The sequence below is a fragment of the Salvelinus fontinalis genome, chromosome 34, assembly GCF_029448725.1.
Source record: "Salvelinus fontinalis isolate EN_2023a chromosome 34, ASM2944872v1, whole genome shotgun sequence".
Taxonomy (NCBI): Eukaryota; Metazoa; Chordata; class Actinopteri; order Salmoniformes; family Salmonidae; genus Salvelinus; species Salvelinus fontinalis.
The window spans coordinates 35,331,977-35,355,071 of NC_074698.1; the positions used below are offsets into that span (position 1 = coordinate 35,331,977).

A 23,095-nucleotide genomic window follows, 5' to 3' on the forward strand; every position below is an offset into this window, starting at 1 on the left:
CTCCTTCCCCTTTAACAAGATACAGACAGCACATAGTAGAGCTCTGTTTTCTCCTTCCCCTTTAACAAGATACAGACAGCACATAGTAGAGCTCTGTTTTCTCCCTCCCCTTTAACAAGATACAGACAGCACATAGTAGAGCTCTGTTTTCTCCTTCCCCTTTAACAAGATACAGACAGCACATAGCAGAGCTCTGTTTTCTCCTTCCCCTTTAACAATACACAGACAGCACATAGTAGAGCTCTGTTTTCTGGAATGGCATCCTCCTGGTTGTGGAAGGACATCCTCCTGGTTGTGGAAGGGCATCCTCCTGGTTGTGGAATGGCATCCTCCTGGTTGTGGAAGGGCATCCTCCTGGTTGTAGAAGGGCATCCTCCTGGTTGTGGAAGGACATCCTCCTGGTTGCAGAAGGGCATCCTCCTGGTTGTGGAAGGGCATCCTCCTGGTTGTGGAATGGCATCCTCCTGGTTGTGGAAGGGCATCCTCCTGGTTGTGGAAGGGCATCCTTCTGGTTGCAGAAGGGCATCCTCCTGGTTGTGGAAGGACATCCTCCTGGTTGCAGGGCATCCTCCTGGTTGCAGGGCATCCTCCTGGTTGCAGAAGGGCATCCTCCTGGTTGCAGAAGGGCATCCTCCTGGTTGTGGAAGGGCATCCTCCTGGTTGCAGGGCATCCTCCTGGTTGTGGAAGGGCATCCTCCTGGTTGTGGAATGGCATCCTCCTGGTTGTGGAAGGACATCCTCCTGGTTGTGGAAGGGCATCCTCCTGGTTGTGGAATGGCATCCTCCTGGTTGCAGAAGGGCATCCTCCTGGTTGTGGAAGGGCATCCTCCTGGTTGCAGAAGGGCATCCTCCTGGTTGTGGAAGGGCATCCTCCTGGTTGTGGAAGGGCATCCTCCTGGTTGTGGAATGGCATCCTCCTGGTTGCAGAAGGGCATCCTCCTGGTTGTGGAAGGGCATCCTCCTGGTTGTGGAATGGCATCCTCCTGGTTGCAGAATGGCATCCTCCTGGTTGCAGAAGGGCATCCTCCTGGTTGTAGAAGGACATCCTCCTGGTTGCGGAAGGGCATCCTCCTGGTTGTGGAAGGGCATCCTCCTGGTTGTAGAAGGACATCCTCCTGGTTGCGGAAGGGCATCCTCCTGGTTGTGGAAGGACATCCTCCTGGTTGTGGAAGGGCATCCTCCTGGTTGTAGAAGGGCATCCTCCTGGTTGTGGAAGGGCATCCTCCTGGTTGTGGAAGGACATCCTCCTGGTTGCAGGGCATCCTCCTGGTTGTGGAAGGGCATCCTCCTGGTTGTGGAAGGGCATCCTCCTGGTTGTGGAATGGCATCCTCCTGGTTGTGGAAGGGCATCCTCCTGGTTGTGGAAGTGCATCCTCCTGGTTGTGGAAGTGCAGCCTGGCTGCATGACATAGACGGAGGCTAATAAAATCACTCCCAGTCAGGAACGGTGCAGGCTTCAAAGCAACACTGCCTTCAAACCGGCCTCTTTAAAGAGCCCCGAGCAGAAATAAACCCTGCGCACGCTGTCACCTAAAAACACACAGGGTGGTGGAGAATAGAGAGAGAGAGAGAGAGAGAGAGAGAGAGAGAGAGAGAGAGAGAGAGAGAGAGAGAGAGAGAGAGAGAGAGAGAGAGAGAGAGAGAGAGAGAGAGAGAGAGAGAGAGAGAGAGAGAGAGAGAGAGAGAGAGAGAGAGAGAAAGAGAGAAACTAGCAGCCCTGAGCACAAGGGAGAGTGGTGGGGTTACGGAGGTTGGGGAGTCTACAGAGGGGACAGACTTGGAGGAGAGAAGAGAGAGAAGAGAAGAGAGGAGAAGAGAAGAGAGAGAAGAGAGAGAAGAGAGAGAAGAGAAGAGAGGGGAAGAGAAGAGAGAGAAGAGAGAGAAGAGAAGAGAAGAGAGGAGAAGAGAGTGTGATCAGGCATCAGTCACCTGAACCTCCTATATGCTCCACCATTGGCCAGCTTCTGCCAGAACTCATCCAGTAAGATGCCACTAAGAATGAGCGCCAAGAAACGGCACATATATGTGCTGTCTGTCTGTCTGTCTGTCTGTCTGTCTGTCTGTCTGTCTGTCTGTCTGTCTGTCTGTCTGTCTGTCTGTCTGTGTCTGTCTGTCTGTCTGTGTCTGTCTGTGGAGAGAGAGAGGAGGAACAGACACACACAGACACAAGCCGTCTCTGTGGGATGGTCTGAGGACCGGAGAGAGACCCTCCTCACTAACCAGAGCCCAAACAGAGAGACTGCTCCAGAGAGAGACCCTCCTCACTAACCAGAGCCCAAACAGAGAGACTGCTCCAGAGAGAGAGACCCTCCTCACTAACCAGAGCCCAAACAGAGAGACTGCTCCAGAGAGAGAGACCCTCCTCACTAACCAGAGCCCAAACAGAGAGACTGCTCCAGAGAGACCCTCCTCACTAACCAGAGCCCAAACAGAGAGACTGCTCCAGAGAGACCCTCCTCACTAACCAGAGCTCAAACAGAGAGACTGCTCCAGAGAGAGAGACCCTCCTCACTAACCAGAGCCCAAACAGAGAGACTGCTCCAGAGAGAGAGAGAGAGACCCTCCTCACTAACCAGAGCCCAAACAGAGAGACTGCTCCAGAGAGAGACCCTCCTCACTAACCAGAGCCCAAACAGAGAGACTGCTCCAGAGAGAGACCCTCCTCACTAACCAGAGCCCAAACAGAGAGACTGCTCCAGAGAGACCCTCCTCACTAACCAGAGCCCAAACAGAGAGACTGCTCCAGAGAGAGACCCTCCTCACTAACCAGAGCCCAAACAGAGAGACTGCTCCAGAGAGAGAGACCTTCCTCACTAACCAGATCCCAAACAGAGAGACTGCTCCAGAGAGACCCTCCTCACTAACCAGATCCCAAACAGAGAGACTGCTTCAGAGAGAGAGAGAGAGACCACAGGCTACTGGAGTATTGATGGTTATGCAAAATTACTTAAGATCAACTTTCATTTCCAATGTTTCCCATCTGCTCCCCTGGAAAGAGAGGAGAGAGAAGAAGAGAGATGAGAGAAGACCGACAGAGCTGAAGAAAACCCTGTAAAGTGACAGATGAGACTGTGTGTGTGTGGTGATGGGAGGGTGCTGGTGTGTGTGTACATGTGTGTACATGTTCTGTGTGTGTCTCAGAGGAGGCTGGTGGGAGGAGCTATAGGAGGACGGGCTCATTGTCATGACTGGAATGGAATGAATGGAACGGTGTCAAACACATCTCCATGTATTCCACTCCAGGCATGATGAGCCGTCCTCCTATAGCTCCTCCCACCAGCCCAGTCCACACACATAAACACAGCAGCACATATCACCCTACCGATGCACAACACAACAACCTACTGTCAACATGATCATTTAGTGGTCAGTTCCATCCCCTGTCTCCTTGCATGGCTTTACACAGTGAAAGAGAATGTCTACCCCCCCTTTAACATCACAATAGGCCGTTCCACCTCCGGTCCTCCTTCATTGGAGTGATCCATCTAGATCCAGCAGCCTGCATGCATGGGTAGACTAGACTAGAGACGAGCCCATTAGCCAAGATGACCAGTTCTCTCCTCATTCTTCACTGATCCGTCACACTACTGAAGGGAGGAGCCTTCCAGTTCCCAGCCTCAAGCAGACATGGTGTTTTCCTCCCTAACGACCGCCTGTCTCCACAACACACCGACTGGTTCAGACCAGACAGGGTCATTCAGTCACCTTAAACCACTGTCTGGTATGGATTCTTCAAGACCTCTCTCCTAAGAGTAGTTAGGCTCTGACAAGATCCTCTCCCTCATTTGACCTCTCCGTGACCTCTGGCTGCAACCAGGAAGTAATCAAGGCGTCACATGAGCAGAGACACTCCTTTGACCACGTGGACAGCTCTTACTGACCCCTTCCATTGACATCTCTGTTGCTTCCTGTCTTGTGAAAGGAGAGCTAGAAAACACAGTCCAGGGTGAACTTCCCAGCCCAAATGAAAACCTCATAATCTCTGTTGCTTCCTGTCTTGTGAAAGGAGAGCTAGAAAACACAGTCCAGGGTGAACTTCCCAGCCCAAATGAAAAGGGCAACACACCTCATAATCTCTGTTGCTTGCAGTTATAGCAATAGTCTTCATTAGCCTTAGATGTTGGTTTGGAATTTCCACACTAATGTCTAAGGTGTGTATTGGGGGAGGTGAAGCTGATCCTAGATCTGTACCTAGGGGAAACTTCCCCCCCGGGCAGAGAAAACATGGACACTTGGGGCTGATGAGACAGTAGATCCAACCTTCAGCCCATTCAGCCACACGATCACTAAAGCACCACATCACAGAGACGACAAGGTGAAAAATCTACCGATGTGCCCTTGACCAAGGCACTTACATGTAACCTTCATTTGCTGACCCTGTAAAACAACACATTTCACTGCACCTATCTGGTGTATATGACAATAAAACAGGTATTTTTGTTGGTTTTTAATCATATTATATTAATGTTTCAATCCTCTTAACCCATTGAGAGACACACACTCTGACAATAATGTATTATTACCAACTAGCAACTACCTCACAACATCAAGGCTTCCCCGTTGTGTTGTTATCTCGCAGGGAACCTCGATGACCACCTTTATAGCTGAGTAAATACTGTTATCTAGCAGGGAACCTAGAAGACCACCTTTACAGCTGAGTAAATACTGTTATCTAGCAGGGAACCTAGAAGACCACCTTTACAGCTGAGTAAATACTGTTATCTAGCAGGGAACCTCGATGACCACCTTTACAGCTGAGTAAATACTGTTATCTAGCAGGGAACCTCGATAACCACCTTTATAGCTGAGTAAATACTGTTATCTAGCAGGGAACCTCGATGACCACCTTTACAGCTGAGTAAATACTGTTATCTAGCAGGGAACCTCGATAACCACCTTTATAGCTGAGTAAATACTGTTATCTAGCAGGGAACCTCGATGACCACCTTTATAGCTGAGTAAATACTGTTATCTAGCAGGGAACCTAGAAGACCACCTTTATAGCTGAGCAAATACTGTTATCTAGCAGGGAACCTCGATGACCACCTTTATAGCTGAGTAAATACTGTTATCTAGCAGGGAACCTCAGTGACCACCTTTATAGCTGAGTAAATACTGTTATCTAGCAGGGAACCTAGAAGACCACCTTTATAGCTGAGTAAATACTGTTACCTAGCAGGGAACCTTGATGACCACCTTTATAGCTGAGTAAATACTGTTATCGATGACCACCTTTATAGCTGAGTAAATACTGTTATCTAGCAGGGAACCTCAGTGACCACCTTTATAGCTGAGTAAATACTGTTATCGATGACCACCTTTATAGCTGAGTAAATACTGTTATCTAGCAGGGAACCTCAGTGACCACCTTTATAGCTGAGTAAATACTGTTACCTAGCAGGGAACCTCAGTGACCACCTTTATAGCTGAGTAAATACTGTTATCTAGCAGGGAACCTCAGTGACCACCTTTATAGCTGAGTAAATACTGTTAACTATCAGGGAACATGGATGACTACCTTTATAGCTGAGTAAATACTGTTATCGATGACCACCTTTATAGCTGAGTAAATACTGTTATCGATGACCACCTTTATAGCTGAGTAAATACTGTTATCTAGCAGGGAACCTCAGTGACCACCTTTATAGCTGAGTAAATACTGTTACCTAGCAGGGAACCTCAGTGACCACCTTTATAGCTGAGTAAATACTGTTATCTAGCAGGGAACCTCAGTGACCACCTTTATAGCTGAGTAAATACTGTTATCGATGACCACCTTTATAGCTGAGTAAATACTGTTATCTAGCAGGGAACCTCAGTGACCACTTTTATAGCTGAGTAAATACTGTTACCTAGCAGGGAACCTCGATGATCACCTTTATAGCTGAGTAAATACTGTTACCTAGCAGGGAACCTAGAAGACCACCTTTATAGCTGAGTAAATACTGTTATCTAGCAGGGAAACTCGATGACCACCTTTATAGCTGAGTAAATACTGTTATCTAGCAGGGAACCTAGAAGACCACCTTTATAGCTGAGTAAATACTGTTATCTAGCAGGGAACCTCGATGACCACCTTTATGGCTGAGTAAATATCATGGGAAGATGAGACCAGAGACATCTATTTGGAGAGTCTGAACAACTTTTAGAATGTTCAATATTGTTCTAATTCTAGACGTTCAGTTACATAGAATAGTTTAAATATTCCTCATGTCATGTTAACGGGGAGTTAACATGGTTGTCATAGAATGTTGTAGTGTCATGTAAATGAAGAGTTAACATGGCTGTCATAGAATGTTGTAGTGTCATGTAAATGAAGAGTTAACATGGTTGTCATAGAATGTTGTAGTGTCATGTAAATGAAGAGCTAACATGGTTGTCATAGAATGTTGTAAAGTCATGTAAATGAAGATCTAACATGGCTGTTATAGAATGTTGTAGAGTTATGTAAATGAAGATCTAACATGGCTGTCATAGAATGTTGTAGAGTTATGTAAATGAAGAGTTAACATGGCTGTCATAGAATGTTGTAGAGTCATGTAAATGAAGAGCTAACATGGCTGTCATAGAATGTTGTAGAGTCGTGTAAATGAAGAGTTAACATGGCTGTCATAGAATGTTGTAGTGTCATGTAAATGAAGAGTTAACATGGCTGTCATAGAATGTTGTAGAGTCATGTAAATGAAGAGCTAACATGGCTGTCATAGAATGTTGTAGTGTCATGTAAATGAAGAGCTAACATGGCTGTCATAGAATGTTGTAGAGTCATGTAAATGAGGAGTTAACATGGCTGTCATAGAATGTTGTAGTGTCATGTAAATGAAGAGTTAACATGGCTGTCATAGAATGTTGTAGAGTCATGTAAATGAAGAGTTAACATGGTTGTCATAGGATGTTGTAGTGTCATGTAAATGAAGAGTTAACATGGCTGTCATAGAATGTTGTAGAGTCATGTAAATGAAGAGTTAACATGGCTGTCATAGAATGTTGTAGAGTCATGTAAATGAAGAGTTAACATGGCTGTCATAGAATGTTGTAGAGTCATGTAAATGAATAGCTAACATGGCTGTCATAGAATGTTGTAGTGTCATGTAGATGACAGTATTCACTCGGCTATAAAGGTGGTCTTCTAGGTTCCCTGCTAGATAACAGTATTTACTCAGCTATACATCTGGTCATGCTTTAACCACCATGCTAACCTTATGCCTAAGGCTAACTTTAACCACCATGCTAACCTTATGCCTAAGGCTAACGTTAACCACCATGCTAACCTTATGCCTAAGGCTAACGTTAACCACCATGCTAACCTTATGCTTAAGGCTAACTTTAACCACCATGCTAACCTTATGCTTAAGGCTAACTTTAACCACCATGCTAACCTTATGCCTAAGGCTAACTTTAACCACCATGAAAACCTTATGCCTAAGGCTAACTTTAACCACCATGAAAACCTTATGCCTTAGGCTAACTTTAACCACCATGATAACCTTATGCCTAAGGCTAACTTTAACCACCGTGCTAACCTTATTCCTAAGGCTAACTTTAACCACCATGAAAACCTTATGCCTGAGGCTAACTTTAACCACCATGAAAACCTTATGCCTAAGGCTAACTTTAACCACCATGATAACCTTATGCCTAAGGCTAACTTTAACCACCATGAAAACCTTATGCCTAAGGCTAACGTTAACCACCATGATAACCTTATGCCTAAGGCTAACTTTAACCACCATGATAACCTTATGCCTAAGGCTAACTTTAACCACCATGAAAACCTTATGCCTAAGGCTAACTTTAACCACCATGATAACCTTATGCCTAAGGCTAACTTTAACCACCATGAAAACCTTATGCCTAAGGCTAACTTTAACCACCATGATAACCTTATGCCTAAGGCTAACTTTAACCACCATGATAACCTTATGCCTAAGGCTAACTTTAACCACCATGAAAACCTTATGCCTAAGGCTAACTTTAACCACCATGATAACCTTATGCCTAAGGCTAACTTCAACCACCATACTAACCTTATGCCTAAGGCAATAATGGATAGATTTAAGAAGTTTAAGCTGCCTATCAATCATTGACCAGTGGACAGCCAGTGAAAAATGCGCTCTTGCAACAGATGCATAGTGCAGATCCCAGCCTATGGAATAACAGTTTGAGGGAGTTCCTCCCTTCTAAACTTTGCTGTGGTATTGTGCTCGTTAATGTCAACAACAAGTTTAATTTAAGAAGACCAGTGGGGCTTTTATTGCTCAATCTAATTCGTGCTTATTAAAAAAAATATCCATAGCCCTAACGGACATATGCTCAAACTCGAGCACGTTTGATCGACTTAAACAGCTGAAAATTATCAAAGTGTGTTAAGGCAGTCAATGTCGTTCTCCTCCTCAGACGAGGAGGAGCATGGATCAGACCAAGATGCGGAGAGGTAAGTGTTCATGATTTAATGAAAATAACAGGAAAACACTACAAACTACAAAACAACAAACGTGACATACCTCAAAACAGTCCTGTGTGGTCCAACCACTGGCACAGGAAACAAACACCCACAAAACACCAGTGAAACCCTGGCTGCCTTTGTATGACTCTCAATTAGAGACAAACAATACACACCTGTCTCTAATTGAGAATCATACCAGGCCGAACACAAAACCCCACATAGAAATACAAACATAGACAAACCCACCCAACTCACGCCCTGACCAACTAAAATGAATACAAAACAAAGGAAAACAGGTCAGGAACGTGACAGAACCCCCCCCTTAAGGTGCGAACTCCGGGCGCACCAGCACAAAGTCTAGGGGAGGGTCTGGGTGGGCGTCTGTCCACGGTGGCGGCTCTGGCGGTGGACGAGGTCCCCACCCCACCATAATCAATCCCCGCTTCTTTATCCCCCTCCCAATGACCACCCTCCCACTAACCCCACCTAAATGAAGGGGCAGCACCGGGATAAGGGGCAGCACCGGGATAAGGGGCAGCACCGGGACAAGGGGCAGCACCGGGACAAGGGGCAGCACCGGGATAAGGGGCAGCACCGGGACAAGGGGCAGCACCGGGACAAGGAGCAGCACCGGGACAAGGGGCAGCACCGGGACAAGGGGCAGCACCGGGACAAGGGGCAGCACCGGGACAAGGGGCAGCACCGGGACAAGGGGCAACACCGGGATAAGGGGCAGCAGGTCCTGGCTGAGGGACTCCAGCAGGTCCTGGCTGAGGGACTCCGGCAGGTCCGGGCTGAGTGGCAGCTCCGGACTGTAGGGCAGCTCCGGACTGTACGGCAGCTCCGGACTGTACGGCAGCTCCGGACTGTACGGCAGCTCCGGACTGTACGGCAGCTCCGGACTGTCGGACGTCTCTGGCAGCTCCTGACTGGCGGGCGTCTCTGGCAGCTCCTGACTGGCGGGCGTCTCTGGCAGCTCCTGACTGGCGGGCGTCTCTGGCAGCTCCTGACTGGCGGGCGTCTCTGGCAGCTCCTGACTGGCGGGCGTCTCTGGCAGATCCTGACTGGCGGGCGTCTCTGGCAGATCCTGACTGGCGGGCGTCTCTGGCGGCTCCTGACTGACGGACGGCTCTAGCGGCTCCTGACTGACGGACGGCTCTACTGGCTCGGGACAGACGGGCGGCTCTAATGGCTCGTGGCAGACGGATGACTCAGATGGCGCTGGGCAGACAGATGGCTCAGACGGCGCTGGGCAGACAGATGGCTCAGACGGCGCTGGGCAGACAGATGGCTCAGACGGCGCTGGGCAGACAGATGGCTCAGACGGCGCTGGGCAGACAGATGGCTCAGACGGCGCTGGGCAGACAGATGGCTCAGACGGCGCTGGGCAGACAGATGGCTCAGACGGCGCTGGGCAGACAGATGGCTCTGGCCGGCTGAGACGCACTATAGGCCTGGTGCGTGGTACCGGAACTGGAGGTACCGGGCTGAGGGCACGCACCTCAGGGCGAGTGCGGGGAACAGGAACAGGGCACACTGGACTCTCGTGGCGCACTCTAGGCCTGGTGCGTGGTACCGGAACTGGAGGTACCGGGCTGAGGGCACGCACCTCAGGGCGAGTGCGGGGAGAAGGAACAGTGCGTCCAGGGCTCTGGAGACGCACAGGAGGCTTGGTGCGTGGTGCCGGAACTGGAGGCACTGGGCTGGAGACAAGCACCATAGGGAGAGTACGTGGAGGAGGAACAGGGCTCTGGAGATGCACTGGAAGCCTGGTGCGTGGTGTAGGCACTGGTGGTACTGAGCTGGGGTGGGAAGGTGGCGCCGGATATACCGGACCGTGAAGGAGGACACGTGCTCTTGAGCACCGAGCCTCCCCAACCCTACCAGGTTGAATGGACCCCGTAGCCCTGCCAGTGCGGCGAGGTGGAATAGCCCGCACTGGGCTATGCAGGCGAACCGGGGACACCACCTGTAAGGCTGGTGCCATGTACGCCGGCCCGAGGAGACGTACTGGAGGCCAGATACGTTGGGCCGGCTTCATGGCATCCGGCTCGATGCCCAACCTAGCCCTCCCAGTGCGGCAAGGTGGAATAGCCCGCACTGGGCTAAGCACGCGTACTGGGGACACCGTGCGCTTTACCGCATAACACGGTGTCTGACCAGTACGACGCCCTCTTACTCCACGGCAAGCCCGGGGAGTTGGCTCAGGTATCCAACCCGGCTTCGCCACACTCCCCTTTAGCCCCCCCCCAAGAAATTTTTGGGTGAGCCTCTCGGGCTTCCAGCCGCTCTTACGTGCCTTTGCCTCATAGAACCTCCTCTCCGCTTTCGCTGCCTCCAGCTCCGCTTTGGGGCGGCGACACTCCTCTGGCTCTGCCCAGGGTCCTTCTCCGTCCAGAATCTCCTCCCAAGTCCATTCCTCTTTTCCCCATTGCTGTTGTTCTTGCCTTCCTTCCTCAATCCGCTTGGTCCTGTTGTGGTGGGTGTTTCTGTTAAGGCAGTCAATGTCGTTCTCCTCCTCAGACGAGGAGGAGCATGGATCAGACCAAGATGCGGAGAGGTAAGTGTTCATGATTTAATGAAAATAACAGGAAAACACTACAAACTACAAAACAACAAACGTGACATACCTCAAAACAGTCCTGTGTGGTCCAACCACTGGCACAGGAAACAAACACCCACAAAACACCAGTGAAACCCTGGCTGCCTTTGTATGACTCTCAATTAGAGACAAACAATACACACCTGTCTCTAATTGAGAATCATACCAGGCCGAACACAAAACCCCACATAGAAATACAAACATAGACAAACCCACCCAACTCACGCCCTGACCAACTAAAATGAATACAAAACAAAGGAAAACAGGTCAGGAACGTGACAAAGTGTAACAGCTGAGATATCAAAGTGTCACCAACAAAAACTTAAAACTGTAGCAAATGTAGCATATGGCATACATTTTTCACATGCAAATAGCTATTTTCGCTCGTGCTCAAAGCCCTTCCATGAGAGCAGCACATGATTTTTTAAGATAAACAACAGAGTAGGCTAATAGAGTCGTAGTTTTGGGGTCATGATCAATTTGGCGAATCTATGTTTCCATATATCCAGGTCCTATTCTTGAAGATCAAGGGGTATTCGATTCATTGGAATTATTGGAAATTTGAAAGATATGTAAAGATATAGCCTAATCGTATTATTATCTGTAGTAGAAAGCGACGGGTTAGAAGAAGCCAACATAACCAACCCATAAAGTAAAATGTAACATCCATAAATGACTAGCTATGTAAACTTGAACATTGATTTATCCTGCAATAGATGTAATTCAATTGGTAACATACATTCTTGTCTTCTTCTAATGCCTCTTAACGGGAAAGTAATCTAAACGTAACTGAAAGTAATCAGATTATGTATACACACACATGCGCCAATAAAACATACACTTACACACACATGTTCATGAGCACACACACACACACACACACACACACACACACACACACACACACACACACACACACACACACACACACACACACACACACACACACACACATACACACACATACACACACATACACACACACACACACACACACACATACACACACATACACACATACACACACACACACACACATACACACACACACACACACACACACACACACACATACACACACACACACACACATACACACACACACACACACACACACATACACACACACACACACACATACACACACACACATACACACACACACACACACACACACAAACACACAGCTGTGGCTCATCTGTCCATATGAGAGATCAAATAGAACATCAGCCTCTGTCTAACTGGTGTCCAACCTATTAACCTACATCTCACCTGTATGAATGAAGACTACCCCATAATATTACGCTACATCTCACCTGTATGAATGAAGACTACCCCATAATATTAACCTACATCTCACCTGTATGAATGAAGACTACCCCATAATATTAACCTACATCTCACCTGTATGAATGAAGACTACCCCATAATATTAACCTACATCTCACCTGTATGAATGAAGACTACCCCATAATATTACCCTACATCTCACCTGTATGAATGAAGACTACCCCATAATATTAACCTACATCTCACCTGTATGAATGAAGACTACCCCATAATATTAACCTACATCTCAGCTGTATGAATGAAGACTACCCCATAATATTAACCTACATCTCACCTGTATGAATGAAGACTACCCCATAATATTAACCTACATCTCACCTGTATGAATGAAGACTACCCCATAATATTAACCTACATCTCACCTGTATGAATGAAGACTACCCCATAATATTAACCTACATCTCACCTGTATGAATGAAGACTACCCCATAATATTAACCTACATCTCACCTGTATGAATGAAGACTACCCCATAATATTAACCTACATCTCACCTGTATGAATGAAGACTACCCCATAATATTAACCTACATCTCACCTGTATGAATGAAGACTACCCCATAATATTAACCTACATCTCACCTGTATGAATGAAGACTACCCCATAATATTAACCTACATCTCACCTGTATGAATGAAGACTACCCCATAATATTAACCTACATCTCACCTGTATGAATGAAGACTACCCCATAATATTAACCTACATCTCACCTGTATGAATGAAGACTACCCCATAATATTAACCTACATCTCACCTGTATGAATGAAGACTACCCCATAATATTAACCTACATCTCACCTGTATGAATGAAGACTACCCCATAATATTAACCTACATCTCACCTGTATGAATGAAGACTACCCCATAATATTACCCTACATCTCAGCTGTATGAATGAAGACTACCCCATAATATTACCCTACATCTCAGCTGTATGAATGAAGACTACCCCATAATATTACCCTACATCTCACCTGTATGAATGAAGACTACCCCATAATATTACCCTACATCTCACCTGTATGAATGAAGACTACCCCATAATATTAATACACTGGTGTGTACGAGATAGCGACTTAGCAAGAGAAAGCGAGCGAGAGAGAATAGTGGCTAATGAAGGTTGAGGAAGTGAGAGCGTTTCCACACACACACACACACACACACACACACACACACACACACACACACACACACACACACACACACACACACACACACACACACACACACACACACACACTGATGCTATTACTATTAGCCTGGTGAGCCCATTGCACTCATGTGTCACTTCAAAGCATTCTCAGCTATTAATCAGGAACTATCCAGCCCTCCAAGCAAGCGAGGGCCCCAGCTAGCCGCACCGCGACGCAACGCTAACTACACCCCTCAACATCAACACAATGGGGCCATCATTACAGCCGTTACGCTACGCCTCGGCCTAGACAGCACACCTTTATCTAGGCATATACATTACACACTCACGGCCAATTAATTTGCCTGCCACGTCTGAGAATACAGGGGGTGGGTAGTGGGGAGGGTTTGTGTGTGTGTGTGTGTGTGTTTGCATGCGTGCATGTGTGGCACCTGGCTCCTGTTGCTTACAGTGGGCTCTGTTCCCGGCCTCAGAGCCTCTTTATTAAAGCACCTGTCAGCTAGATATACAGCCTGTAACCTGGCTGGTCCCTCCTCGCCTGTCAGCTAGCTATACAGCCTGTAACCTGGCTGGTCCCTCCTCGTCTGTCAGCTAGATATACAGCCTGTAACCTGGCTGGTCCCTCCTCCCCTGTCAGCTAGATATACAGCCTGTAACCTGGCTGGTCCCTCCTCGCATGTCAGCTAGCTATACAGCCTGTAACCTGGCTGGTCCCTCCTCGTCTGTCAGCTAGCTATACAGCCTGTAACCCTGCTGGTCCCTCCTCACCTGTCAGCTAGATATACAGCCTGTAACCCTGCTGGTCCCTCCTCACCTGTCAGCTAGCTATACAGCCTGTAACCTGGCTGGTCCCTCCTCCCCTGTCAGCTAGATATACAGCCTGTAACCTGGCTGGTCCCTCCTCGGCCTGTCAGCTAGATATACAGCCTGTAACCTGGCTGGTCCCTCCTCACCTGTCAGCTAGCTATACAGCCTGTAAGCTGGCTGGTCCCTCCTCGCCTGTCAGCTAGATATACAGCCTGTAACCTGGCTGGTCCCTCCTCGCCTGTCAGCTAGATATACAGCCTGTAACCTGGCTGGTCCCTCCTCGCCTGTCAGCTAGATATACAGCCTGTAACCTGGCTGGTCCCTCCTCCCCTGTCAGCTAGCTATACAGCCTGTAACCTGGCTGGTCCCTCCTCGCCTGTCAGCTAGCTATACAGCCTGTAACCCGGCTGGTCCCTCCTCGCCTGTCAGCTAGCTATACAGCCTGTAACCTGGCTGGTCCCTCCTCACATGTCAGCTAGCTATACAGCCTGTAACCTGGCTGGTCCCTCCTCACCTGTCAGCTAGATATACAGCCTGTAACCTGGCTGGTCCCTCCTCGTCTGTCAGCTAGCTATACAGCCTGTAACCTGGCTGGTCCCTCCTCGCCTGTCAGCTAGCTATATAGCCTGTAACCTGGCTGGTCCCTCCTCGCCTGTCAGCTAGATATACAGCCTGTAACCTGGCTGGTCCCTCCTCGCCTGTCAGCTAGCTATACAGCCTGTAACCTGGCTGGTCCCTCCTCGCCTGTCAGCTAGATATACAGCCTGTAACCTGGCTGGTCCCTCCTCGCCTGTCAGCTAGATATACAGCCTGTAACCTGGCTGGTCCCTCCTCGCCTGTCAGCTAGATATACAGCCTGTAACCTGGCTGGTCCCTCCTCGCCTGTCAGCTAGATATACAGCCTGTAACCTGGCTGGTCCCTCCTCCCCTGTCAGCTAGATATACAGCCTGTAACCTGGCTGGTCCCTCCTCACCTGTCAGCTAGCTATACAGCATGTAACCTGGCTGGTCCCTCCTCGTCTGTCAGCTAGATATACAGCCTGTAACCCTGCTGGTCCCTCCTCCCCTGTCAGTTAGATATACAGCCTGTAACCCGGCTGGTCCCTCCTCGCCTGTCAGCTAGCTATACAGCCTGTAACCTGGCTGGTCCCTCCTCGCCTGTCAGCTAGATATACAGCCTGTAACCTGGCTGGTCCCTCCTCGCCTGTCAGCTAGATATACAGCCTGTAACCTGGCTGGTCCCTCCTCACCTGTCAGCTAGCTATACAGCCTGTAACCTGGCTGGTCCCTCCTCGCCTGTCAGCTAGATATACAGCCTGTAACCCTCTGGTCCCTCCTCACCTGTCAGCTAGATATACAGCCTGTAACCTGGCTGGTCCCTCCTCGCCTGTCAGCTAGATATACAGCCTGTAACCTGGCTGGTCCCTCCTCGCCTGTCAGCTAGCTATACAGCCTGTAACCTGGCTGGTCCCTCCTCACCTGTCAGCTAGTTATACAGCCTGTAACCCGGCTGGTCCCTCCTCGCCTGTCAGCTAGCTATACAGCCTGTAACCTGGCTGGTCCCTCCTCCCCTGTCAGCTACATATACAGCCTGTAACCCGGCTGGTCCCTCCTCGCCTGTCAGCTAGATATACAGCCTGTAACCCGGCTGGTCCCTCCTCACCTGTCAGCTAGATATACAGCCTGTAACCCGGCTGGTCCCTCCTCGCCTGTCAGCTAGATATACAGTCTGTAACCCGGCTGGTCCCTCCTCGCCTGTCAGCTAGATATACAGCCTGTAGACTGGCTGGTCCCTCCTCGCCTGTCAGCTAGATATACAGCCTGTAACCCGGCTGGTCCCTCCTCGCCTGTCAGCTAGCTATACAGCCTGTAACCTGGCTGGTCCCTCCTCGCCTGTCAGCTAGCTATACAGCCTGTAACCTGGCTGGTCCCTCCTCGCCTGTCAGCTAGATATACAGCCTGTAACCTGGCTGGTCCCTCCTCGTCTGTCAGCTAGATATACAGCCTGTAACCCTGCTGGTCCCTCCTCGCCTGTCAGCTAGCTATACAGCCTGTAACCTGGCTGGTCCCTCCTCACCTGTCAGCTAGATATACAGCCTGTAACCTGGCTGGTCCCTCCTCGCCTGTCAGCTAGCTATACAGCCTGTAACCTGGCTGGTCCCTCCTCGCCTGTCAGCTAGATATACAGCCTGTAACCCTCTGGTCCCTCCTCACCTGTCAGCTAGATATACAGCCTGTAACCTGGCTGGTCCCTCCTCGCCTGTCAGCTAGATATACAGCCTGTAACCTGGCTGGTCCCTCCTCGCCTGTCAGCTAGATATACAGCCTGTAACCCGGCTGGTCCCTCCTCCCCTGTCAGCTAGCTATACAGCCTGTAACCTGGCTGGTCCCTCCTCACCTGTCAGCTAGCTATACAGCCTGTAACCTGGCTGTAACCCGGCTGGTCCCTCCTCGCCTGTCAGCTAGCTATACAGCCTGTAACCTGGCTGGTCCCTCCTCGCCTGTCAGCTAGCTATACAGCCTGTAACCTGGCTGTAACCCGGCTGGTCCCTCCTCGCCTGTCAGCTAGCTATACAGCCTGTAACCTGGCTGGTCCCTCCTCGCCTGTCAGCTAGCTATACAGCCTGTAACCTGGCTGGTCCCTCCTCGCCTGTCAGCTAGCTATACAGCCTGTAACCCGGCTGGTCCCTCCTCGCCTGTCAGCTAGCTATACAGCCTGTAACCTGGCTGGTCCCTCCTCGCCTGTCAGCTAGCTATACAGCCTGTAACCTGGCTGGTCCCTCCTCCCCTGTCAGCTAGATATACAGCCTGTAACCTGGCTGGTCCCTCCTCCCCTGTCAGCTAGATATACAGCCTGTAACCTGGCTGGTCCCTCCTCGCCTGTCAGCTAGCTATACAGCCTGTAACCCGGCTGGTCTCTCCTCGCCTGTCAGCTAGCTATACAGCCTGTAACCTGGCTGGTCCCTCCTCCCCTGTCAGCTAGCTATACAGCCTGTAACCCGGCTGGTCCCTCCTCGCCTGTCAGCTAGCTATACAGCCTGTAACCCGGCTGGTCCCTCCTCGCCTGTCAGCTAGATATACAGCCTGTAACCTGGCTGGTCCCTCCTCGCCTGTCAGCTAGATATACAGCCTGTAACCCGGCTGGTCCCTCCTCACCTGTCAGCTAGATATACAGCCTGTAACCCGGCTGGTCCCTCCTCGCCTGTCAGCTAGATATACAGTCTGTAACCCGGCTGGTCCCTCCTCGCCTGTCAGCTAGATATACAGCCTGTAGACTGGCTGGTCCCTCCTCGCCTGTCAGCTAGATATACAGCCTGTAACCCGGCTGGTCCCTCCTCGCCTGTCAGCTAGCTATACAGCCTGTAACCTGGCTGGTCCCTCCTCGCCTGTCAGCTAGCTATACAGCCTGTAACCTGGCTGGTCCCTCCTCGCCTGTCAGCTAGATATACAGCCTGTAACCTGGCTGGTCCCTCCTCGTCTGTCAGCTAGATATACAGCCTGTAACCCTGCTGGTCCCTCCTCGCCTGTCAGCTAGCTATACAGCCTGTAACCTGGCTGGTCCCTCCTCACCTGTCAGCTAGATATACAGCCTGTAACCTGGCTGGTCCCTCCTCGCCTGTCAGCTAGCTATACAGCCTGTAACCTGGCTGGTCCCTCCTCGCCTGTCAGCTAGATATACAGCCTGTAACCCTCTGGTCCCTCCTCACCTGTCAGCTAGATATACAGCCTGTAACCTGGCTGGTCCCTCCTCGCCTGTCAGCTAGATATACAGCCTGTAACCTGGCTGGTCCCTCCTCGCCTGTCAGCTAGATATACAGCCTGTAACCCGGCTGGTCCCTCCTCCCCTGTCAGCTAGCTATACAGCCTGTAACCTGGCTGGTCCCTCCTCACCTGTCAGCTAGCTATACAGCCTGTAACCTGGCTGTAACCCGGCTGGTCCCTCCTCGCCTGTCAGCTAGCTATACAGCCTGTAACCTGGCTGGTCCCTCCTCGCCTGTCAGCTAGCTATACAGCCTGTAACCTGGCTGGTCCCTCCTCGCCTGTCAGCTAGCTATACAGCCTGTAACCCGGCTGGTCCCTCCTCGCCTGTCAGCTAGCTATACAGCCTGTAACCTGGCTGGTCCCTCCTCGCCTGTCAGCTAGCTATACAGCCTGTAACCTGGCTGGTCCCTCCTCCCCTGTCAGCTAGATATACAGCCTGTAACCTGGCTGGTCCCTCCTCCCCTGTCAGCTAGATATACAGCCTGTAACCTGGCTGGTCCCTCCTCGCCTGTCAGCTAGCTATACAGCCTGTAACCCGGCTGGTCCCTCCTCGCCTGTCAGCTAGCTATACAGCCTGTAACCTGGCTGGTCCCTCCTCCCCTGTCAGCTAGCTATACAGCCTGTAACCCGGCTGGTCCCTCCTCGCCTGTCAGCTAGCTATACAGCCTGTAACCCGGCTGGTCCCTCCTCGCCTGTCAGCTAGATATACAGCCTGTAACCTGGCTGGTCCCTCCTCGCCTGTCAGCTAGCTATACAGCCTGTAACCTGGCTGGTCCCTCCTCGCCTGTCAGCTAGCTATACAGCCTGTAACCTGGCTGTAACCCGGCTGGTCCCTCCTCGCCTGTCAGCTAGCTATACAGCCTGTAATCTGGCTGGTCCCTCCTCGCCTGTCAGCTAGCTATACAGCCTGTAACCTGGCTGGTCCCTCCTCGCCTGTCAGCTAGCTATACAGCCTGTAACCTGGCTGGTCCCTCCTCGTCTGTCAGCTAGCTATACAGCCTGTAACCTGGCTGTAACCTGGCTGGTCCCTCCTCGCCTGTCAGCTAGCTATACAGCCTGTAACCTGGCTGGTCCCTCCTCACCTGTCAGCTAGATATACAGCCTGTAACCTGGCTGGTCCCTCCTCACCTGTCAGCTAGCTATACAGCCTGTAACCTGGCTGGTCCCTCCTCGCCTGTCAGCTAGCTATACAGCCTGTAACCTGGCTGGTCCCTCCTCGCCTGTCAGCTAGCTATACAGCCTGTAACCTGGCTGGTCCCTCCTCGCCTGTCAGCTAGCTATACAGCCTGTAACCTGGCTGGTCCCTCCTCGCCTGTCAGCTAGCTATACAGCCTGTAACCTGGCTGGTCCCTCCTCGCCTGTCAGCTAGCTATACAGCCTGTAACCTGGCTGGTCCCTCCTCACCTGTCAGCTAGCTATACAGCCTGTAACCCGGCTGGTCCCTCCTCACCTGTCAGCTAGATATACAGCCTGTAACCTGGCTGGTCCCTCCTCCCCTGTCAGCTAGATATACAGCCTGTAACCTGGCTGGTCCCTCCTCGTCTGTCAGCTAGATATACAGCCTGTAACCTGGCTGGTCCCTCCTCCCCTGTCAGCTAGATATACAGCCTGTAACCTGGCTGGTCCCTCCTCCCCTGTCAGCTAGCTATACAGCCTGTAACCTGGCTGGTCCCTCCTCCCCTGTCAGCTAGATATACAGCCTGTAACCTGGCTGGTCCCTCCTCACCTGTCAGCTAGATATACAGCCTGTAACCTGGCTGGTCCCTCCTCACCTGTCAGCTAGATATACAGCCTGTAACCTGGCTGGTCCCTCCTCACCTGTCAGCTAGCTATACAGCCTGTAACCTGGCTGGTGCAGGCAAGCCATTCTCACAGCCTGGCCCTCCTCACCTTGCAGCCACAGCGTATACAATCAATCCTGACAGCAAACACACAGACAAACTAGACAGCTAGCTTCCCCCTCCCAGCCCCTCCGTCAGATAGCACTAACTCCAGCAGCCCCGTCCATTCAGCTGGATATCAGGCACCACACACACAAGCCACCCAGCCTAAGGGATTACTAGAGGGATAGAGTTGTCTCTTTAATATTAGATACATGTTATACAATGCTAATCCCTAATATAAACCGTTTTGTCCCTTTGTTTTGGCTGAAGTGATGTACGGCGCTTTGGTTTTGAATGAATTGGGGCAGGAGGAGGGTGAAGCTGGGGGTTTGGAGGGCTGGCTCCTAACTCAGTGGTTCTCGTGGTGTTGGTCTGATAGCTAACAGTTTTCTAGTGAAAATCCAGGCAAATACACCAGATAGTGACATAGTTTCCTTTGATAGTTCCACACTGAGGTTGAATGGGGGTCAGGCTATATGTATTAGACAATCTGCTGCTCCCCACTCTCCAGTGGACTGTCAGCCTGCTGAACATGCCCCTCCCCCACTCTCCAGTGGACTGTCAGCCTGCTGAACATGCCCCTCCCCCACTCTCCAGTGGACTGTCAGCCTGCTGAACATGCCCCTCCCCCACTCTCCAGTGGACTGTCAGCCTGCTGAACAAGCCCCTCCCCCACTCTCCAGTGGACTGTCAGTCTGCTGAACAAGCCCCTCCCCCACTCTCCAGTGGACTGTCAGTCTGCTGAACAAGCCCCTCCCCCACTCTCCAGTGGACTGTCAGTCTGCTGAACAAGCCCCTCCTCCACTCTCCAGTGGACTGTCAGCCTGCTGAACAAGCCCCTCCCCAATCTCCAGTGGACTGTCAGCCTGCTGAACAAGCCCCTCCCCCACTCTCCAGTGGACTGTCAGTCTGCTGAACATGCCCCTCCCCACTCTCCAGTGGACTGTCAGCCTGCTGAACAAGCCCCTCCCCCACTCTCCAGTGGACTGTCAGCCTGCTGAACAAGCCCCTCCCCCACTCTCCAGTGGACTGTCAGTCTGCTGAACAAGCCCCTCCCCCACTCTCCAGTGGACTGTCAGCCTGCTGAACAAGCCCCTCCCCCACTCTCCAATGGACTGTCAGCCTGCTGAACAAGCCCCTCCCCCACTCTCCAGTGGACTGTCAGCCTGCTGAACAAGCCCCTCCCCCACTCTCTAGTGGACTGTCAGCCTGCTGAACAAGCCCCTCCCCCACTCTCCAGTGGACTGTCAGTCTGCTGAACAAGCCCCTCCCCCACTCTCCAATGGACTGTCAGCCTGCTGAACAAGCCCCTCCCCCACTCTCCAGTGGACTGTCAGCCTGCTGAACAAGCCCCTCCCCCACTCTCTAGTGGACTGTCAGCCTGCTGAACAAGCCCCTCCCCCACTCTCCAGTGGACTGTCAGTCTGCTGAACAAGCCCCTCCCCACTCTCCATATGCTGAACCCTCTCTCTCTAAATGGACATGGGAAACATATATTTACATTGCCAAAGCAAGTGAACTAGAAAATCAACAAAAGTGAAATAAACAATGAGAAATTAACAGTAAACATTAAACTGACAAAAGTTTCTACAGAATAAAGACATTTCAAATGTTATATTATGTCTATGTGCAGTGTTGTAAGAATGTGCAAATAGTTAAAGGTCAAAAGAGGAAATAAATAAACTAAATATGGGTTGTATTTACAATGGTGTTTGTTCTTCACTGGTTGACATGTTCTTGTGACAACAGGTCACAAGTCTTTCTGCTGTGATGGCATCAAAAGTGGATTTGTTTACTAGTTCTTTGTGGATCTGTGTAATCTGAGGGAAATCTGTGTCTCTAATATGTTCATACATTTGGCAGGAGGTTAGGAAGTGCAGCTCAGTTTCCATCTCATTTTGTGGGCAGTGTGCACATAGCCTGTCTTCTCTTGAGAGCCAGGTCTGCCTGCAGCTGCCTTTCTCAATAGCAAGACAATGCTCACTGAGTCTGTACATAGTCAAAGCTTTCCTTCATTTTGGGTGAGTCACAGTGGTCAGGTGAGGGGACCCCAGACATCACAAACATCAAGGGAAATGGGTTCTAGAACGTATTCAAGTCTTTTTTTCCAGATCCTTATTGGGATGTCAAATTGTACGTTCCTTTTGATGGCGTAGAAGGCCCTTCATGACTTGTCTCTCAGATGGCTCACAGCGGTGTGGAAGTTACCTGTGGTGCTGATGTTTAGGCTGAGCTATGTATAGTTGTTGGTGTGCTCTAGGGCAATGGTGCCTCTCTCTTTCTTTGTCTCCCTCCCTCCCCCTTTCTTTCTCTCTCTCTCTCCCTTTCTTTCTCTCCCTCCCTCCCCCTCTCTTTCTCTCCCTTTCTCTCTCGCTCCCCCTTTCTCTCTCTCTCCCTTTCTTTCTCTATCGCTCTCTCTCTCTTTCTCTCCCTCCCTACCCCTCTCTTTCTCTCCTTTTCTCTCTCTCTCTCGCTCCCTCTCCCTTTCTCTCTCTTTCCAGCTCTCTCTCTCCCTTTCTTTCTCTATCACTCTCTCTTTCTTTCTCTCCCTCTCTCCCGCTCTCTCTCTATCGTATAATCTAAAAATCCAGAAGAAAAAAGGCTTGTTATAAAATAGATGAGTTTCTATAATTAGATGTAAACTAGGCTGGTCTCTGTGTGGCTGTTTGGCCACACACACACATATGCATGTGTGAATGCACAGACACACTCATGCTGACATACACACACACCCCTCCCCCTGCAAGGTCAGTTCATCGCGTCAGCGTCCGCACGTGGCGTGCAGTGCAGAGCACAGAGCAGACAAGCACACATCTGTTGCTTGAGGAAACAGTCATTTGTCCCACATCCAGTATGCAGTATGCATGTCAGAGCAGAGAGAGGAGAGGAAGCAGTGTAACCTAGTGGACAGAGACGGCAGGAGGGAACGAAGGAGGTGGAGGGAGGGTGGAAGGGAGGGAGGGGACAGAGGAAGCAACGGAGTGGAACAGAAGGAGGAACAGAGAAGGGGAACAGAGGGAGGAACAGAGGGAGGAACAGAGGGAGGAACAGAGAAGGGGAACAGAGGGGGGAACAGAAAAGGGGAACA

At 50.5% G+C, this 23,095-nt stretch overlaps 2 protein-coding genes across 12 annotated transcripts in view; both read right to left on the minus strand.

The window, feature by feature from the left end:
• The window catches only part of LOC129833964 (BAH and coiled-coil domain-containing protein 1), a 217,364-nt gene that overhangs the window by 177,306 nt on the left and 16,963 nt on the right, over positions 1-23,095 (minus strand). The gene's annotated exons all lie outside the window — the stretch shown is intronic.
• LOC129834009 (uncharacterized) lies at positions 3,265-8,694 on the minus strand. Its single transcript, XM_055898831.1, has 2 exons — positions 5,319-8,694; positions 3,265-5,282 (listed from the first exon to the last, which is right to left on the minus strand). Exon 1 carries the CDS (start codon positions 8,082-8,084, stop codon positions 7,176-7,178), a length of 909 nt encoding a protein of 302 aa, XP_055754806.1. The 5' UTR covers positions 8,085-8,694; the 3' UTR covers positions 3,265-5,282; positions 5,319-7,175.